Below are 5385 nucleotides of genomic sequence, written 5' to 3'. Positions count from 1 at the left end.
TTCAGTTTTATTCACAAACAGGAATGAGGTTTAAATATGATTGATGAATCTTTCCTTGGATTGCTTCAAAGACATTTCAGTCAAAAGAAGAGCTGCCTAAAATGTCCTTGTTTACCCTGCAATGGAAAGTCATTTTATTAAATACAATTGCCATTATGTATTTTCATGGGGATGCCAGAATCAAACTCAGGCCAGAACAACAACCAGCAAGAAATGGTAAGTCATGCGTATGACTCCACCCCCTATGTACATGGGCTCAAATTAGGGTCAAAATGATTTTGAACTTGTAAAGTCATGTTCACAAATAATTCCAATGTTTGTAGTTGTTAAATCTTTGTAAACCTGTAAAATAAAAGCATGAGAAACTTAAGTTTCTACATGTGAGAAAAATTGTGATTGTGTTGACAAGATTTGTCTTTGACTGTGAATCAAAACTATGAACGAATGATCAGTGTTACAGTGATACTGACATTACAAGGGTCAAAATTCATACTTGTCAGTGTCACACACTGGGAATGTTGAATGCCCAGTTTTACAGTTTTCTGCTCTATATCTCTACACAGACATCCACAAAAGAACTTCTTCTCCACTGTTCACTGAATCAGTTCGATTCACATAGCGGCCTTTTCTTTAACAAATAAAAAAATCTCTTTGCCACAAGCACATTTTTTCACATATACAAGCTTTACAGGTTTACAAAAGGTTGATTTACAACTACAAACTTTGGAATTATTTGTAGACTGCTTGTTCTACAACCCTGTGTCAAATGATAAATAAATTAACCTTGTAACCTGTATGAAATGTGAACCTAAAAATGGTCTGTATGTGAGTGTGTGTGTGGTATTCCCCAATATTTTCCCCAGGATGCAGCATGTCTGCTTCCATATGGTGCCCAGTAAATCAGTCAACAAAACACTGGACCACATTCAGGTCGCAGAAGTGGGCTTACAAAGGGTTAAAACAAACTGATGACTGATGATGACTATAAAAGTGAAAGACTGGAAGAACATCCAGATTTTTGTTAGTTAGGCTATGTCGTTTCCCATGGCAACGGCTACAAAAAGGGATGTTGGCATTGAAACTTGATGGAAAAGACGCTGCCTTTAAAATTTCTGAGCTATTCAAATAGGCCTAATTATAATTCTTTAATGAAATTATGATGTAGGCTAATTGATTTGGCTGTTGTCTTGGCCGTATGGTTGGTTAGGTCTACTATCCATTACACCCAAGGCACTGGTCATCCGCTGGGCACCTGCCAAAGCCTCAGCGTCCTCCTCCTCCTCGGCCCGACTGTCCGCCCCCTCTGGAGGTTATTACTCTCTTCATGCTGATTAGGTTTGGATGAATAGCGGCCTTTGTTTGACGCCGGTTCCCACGACCCGGCATTCGCCTGGCAGTCGCGTGGCTCTAAAACAGAGCCCCCCCCCCCTCACTTTAAGGGACCCAAAGGTGGGGGGACATCTGGTCAATCTGACATCTGCTCACCAACAGTTAACAGCAGATTTGAAAACACTGAGTGTGATCAAAGCAGGATAAATACAGGGCAAGATTTTTTTTTTCTTCCATTGAAGCGAGTCCTATAGCTTTGTTTCTAAAAAAGAAGAGACATGTGTTATGTCATTAATATTCAACATCAGACTAATTAGTCTGACTAATCTGTAGAATTAGCAGGATTAATATGAGCTGCGAATCAGAATTAAAATAATACCGGCAAACCTGATTTATATGGGCAGATATATCCTCAGTTGATTTGTCAGTCTATTGTATCTTATCCTGAGCTTTGAGGGAAGAGGTCTGGCTTTTTTGCAGGTAGTGTAATGTTGCTCTTGAAAAGAATGGCCGAGGGGCTCCCCGGAGTAAAGCACGGTAACTGCACACTCTTGTTCATCCCTGGGAGAAGAGGAAACTGCAGTTTTTTGTTGGATGGAGGGTGGAGAGGGGGTGGTGCATGGTTTCAGGCTGGACATCTGTCGCTTTTGAGTATTTTTCTTTTTTTTTTTTTTTTTCTAGGCCGGGTCTCTCGGTTATTGAATGGAGCCAGTGACCTGTCAGTCTTGACTGATGGGACCCCGTGTGTGGGAAAATCCCGCAGCCAAAGAGTTGGAGCATTCACATGCTAATGGCGCCCTATAAATACGAGGGCCGTGCCGCGCCGAGGGCCCTAGAGACGCGTTGAGATTCAGAGGAGAAGGGGGACAGAAGCGCACGAGACACCCGAGGAAAAAACATGACTGCTTCATCTATGGCGCACAACGTGGGGAAACATCCCAGTGCCAAGGAGGAGAGAAAGGTAGTTTACACCTGGAAATACTATACTCAACTTCCTTTAAGGATATAGCTGTACAGTGGGCCACACACACCTCTGCGCTCCAGCGTGGTGCCTCTCCATGTCGGCTGCCTTTAACCGAGTCTATTCCTTTACCTCCACAGCTGAGGAAGCCGCTCATTGAGAGGAAACGACGGGAGAGAATAAACAATTGTTTGGACCAGCTGAAAGAAACTGTGATCGGGGCGTTCAGACTTGATGTGAGTATTTCCTCACGCGTCTCATCTCCTCTACAAGGAAACAGTGGATGCTGAAACAAGTTAACTTTTAATGCTGCTCGTCTCTCAACAGCAATCCAAACTGGAGAAAGCTGATATCCTAGAGATGACAGTGAAACATCTGCAGAACATCCAGGGCAATAAACTCACCGGTGAGGAACATGTCTCTGTGCACCTGCCTGTGTGTATCGCATATGCAGGATCTGATGCAAGGTTGCATTATATTGTAGTTTTTATTTATGCCTGTAAAGTTGGTTGATATATAAATCACTTATTGTGACTTGTTAGGGTGAAGCTGTGCAGTGAAGTTTGCAATGAAATCTCCTGACCTAGTTGACATTAGTCAGAAGGGGGCAGCAACAGCACATACTCTACATGCTGCAGGTTATGTCTTTCAAGTGTGAATGTACTCAGCTGTGAAGTGCTTAGAGGAGGGTTGTAATGTGTAATTGTTTTTAATAGTTAGGTGAAATTGTGTGGGTCAGCTGTGAAAGAGTTTGTGTATCCAAGCTGCTCCCTGGAGGAGAACTGCAGTAGCCTAGTTCAAACTGGTTTACTGGATGCAGGTTGTGCCTCCACCACCAGGTGTTGCTATAACCTCTCTCCTCTTCCCTTTCCCCCTGCAGACCCAACATCAGGCCTGGAGGCCCAGCAGAAATACAGCACGGGATACATCCAGTGCATGCACGAAGTCCACAACATGCTCCTCACTTGTGACTGGATGGACAAAACTCTGGGCTCACGCCTCCTCAACCACCTCCTCAAGTCCCTGCCCAGGTCCACCGATGAGCGCCCCCTCAGCCAGCCCACACCCAGACATAGTGTCCCTCCTCCAGCCAGCCAAGGTATCCCCGGCACACCCCTCAGAGGAGAAGCCCTGCCTGGGAGGCAGCTCCAGAGAGAGGGGCCCACCTGCCACGTAGCTGGACGTCAGGAGAGAGAGAGAGCTGCGCTCCACAGCTCCCACCTGGGGATGCTGGAGATGTGGAGGCCCTGGTGAACTGGTGGATTAATGATCTTGGTTCTCCATTTTGTTAGACCATCCTCTGTTATGTATCTTATAGATATGCTGCTCAGAAGACAAACGTGGGGCAGTTTTGTTCCAGTGACTATTATTGTAGGTGTGCTATAATGATTCTATACAGACCTTTTCTCAGTACTTCCCTTCAGAAGTTGACTTCTTGTAGCCTGCATTATAGAAGGCTCTTATTAATCTTTCATGTATTTATTGTATTAACAGGTTTATTTATTTCATATTATAAGGCATGACTTTACTTCTTAGACCACCTCCTTGCCATTGCATAGATTTTCATGTCTTCCTCTATTTCTGTATAATTAACCTAAACATTAATAATAATAAAACATATTTTACATTTTATTCAGCTTTATGAATGATATTGTTCATATATAGTTGTTCTACTCCATTATCTTTTCATATTTGTGTTATAGTGGCCATGCAATGCTGAAGAACAGGACATAGGCCCTGACATATAACAGTTTATCTTGGTCTCACAAGGAGAACCCAATTTTTCAGGTTATTTACTAATATTATTATACAAATATAGATATGGAAATATAATTGATTTTTTGACCATTGGATGATTAGGTAGAGATGAGTGTTAAAAATCCTATAACTGGAAAAAAAAAAAAAAAGATATTAGTTCACAAAGTAAACTTCTTGTAGCCTGTTAACATTTGGGAACATTTTCTAAGCTGCATTCATCAACACCTTGATATAAATTTCAAAGCAAATATCATGTAATCAATGAAATGGGTCACTCTCAAATTCTAACTAGATTCTGCTGCTCAGTGCATCTTCTCAGCCTCTTTCAGCTCATTGTTTTAAAGGCTGCAGCTGCAGATACTAAATAATTCAGCCTCACTGCATTTCCAGCAGCAACAGGCTGCTGTTTTCAGTAAATAAACTAAGATAAACACACAACCGGCCCAGCAACAAATGTCAGAGAAAGTTAATGAGTAGCTAGTGAAGAAACACCTAGCTAGGTACTAGCTAAACCCAGATATTTTTGTCAGATACTTTATTTTAGCTCTGATTTTCTTTTGCTGTTTATCTCTGTAACAGAGCTAAAATGAGAGTGAATATAAGCCTTTTTCACAGCAGATATTTAGACTTGTCAGAGTCAGAAAAGCAGAGGTGTTAGAAATAACACTGTGGCTCTTTTCTTATTCTAAGCTGTAACAGTGAAAACCAAGTCCATGAAACTGAAGCAGCTAACTGAATCCATCCATCACCTTTGTTTTTCCTGCTGTCAAATGTCAAAATGTCTTCAATTAATAAAGGCCAAGGTTTCAGAGTCACTTTCAGTTTTATGTGTTGAGGTTTTCAGATGTCTTCCTCTGAAGCCTCTGCTGTCAAGTTAATACAGTGGAGGTGGATGAAATACATTTATGGTGCTCAAAGCTGTGTCAAAAGACAATGTGACAGGTCACAATAGGAAAATCACAGGTGTGTGTAAATAATAAAATTAACAATGACTGAATTCCACACTGTTCCTGCTCACTGGGACACTTGAATAGAACAGAGCCATTGTTTGTTGGCTTGTTTGTTTGTTTGTTTGTAACGCCTTTGCTTTCTCTACCATGAAAATGTCCATAGGTGCTATTTCTTTGAAAGCAGTTCAGATGAAAACTGCTCACAGTGAGGTTTGTGGATTATTCAGAGTACAGCTCATTGTCACTGGCCAGACATGACTCTGAGTTTTTCATGTGTCATGTCATTTATTGATGTTTTGTAAAGTTCCACTCAGCTCCATTGTATCATGGTGGTGACTGAAACAGTAGCCTACCTCAAAATCTCCACAAAAGCATAAATTATCTACA

General features: G+C 41.6%; 1 protein-coding gene across 1 annotated transcript; it reads left to right on the top strand.

The window, feature by feature from the left end:
• The first annotated feature begins 2227 nt into the window (after positions 1–2227).
• LOC111232802 (transcription factor HES-2-like) lies at positions 2228–3544 on the top strand. The gene is made up of 4 exons (XM_022760454.1): positions 2228–2290; positions 2431–2526; positions 2618–2696; positions 3171–3544. Exons 1-4 carry the CDS (start codon positions 2228–2230, stop codon positions 3542–3544), a joined length of 612 nt encoding a protein of 203 aa, XP_022616175.1.
• Positions 3545–5385: the final 1841 nt, after the last annotated feature.

Source organism: Seriola dumerili, unplaced genomic scaffold (assembly GCF_002260705.1).
Source record: "Seriola dumerili isolate Sdu_G_001 unplaced genomic scaffold, Sdu_1.0 BDQW01000337.1, whole genome shotgun sequence".
In the NCBI taxonomy this organism is placed as follows: Eukaryota; Metazoa; Chordata; class Actinopteri; order Carangiformes; family Carangidae; genus Seriola; species Seriola dumerili.
The sequence above is the reverse complement of the archived record's forward strand: the minus strand, read 5'-3'. Positions and strand labels throughout refer to the sequence as shown.

Coding starts and splice junctions, on each gene's coding strand:
- LOC111232802 (XM_022760454.1), top strand. CDS start 2,228: ATGACTGCTTCATCTATGGCGCACAACGTGGGGAAACATCCCAGTGCC. Junction 2,291..2,430: donor GTGCCAAGGAGGAGAGAAAG/GTAGTTTACACC, acceptor TTACCTCCACAG/CTGAGGAAGCCGCTCATTGA. Junction 2,527..2,617: donor TCGGGGCGTTCAGACTTGAT/GTGAGTATTTCC, acceptor GTCTCTCAACAG/CAATCCAAACTGGAGAAAGC.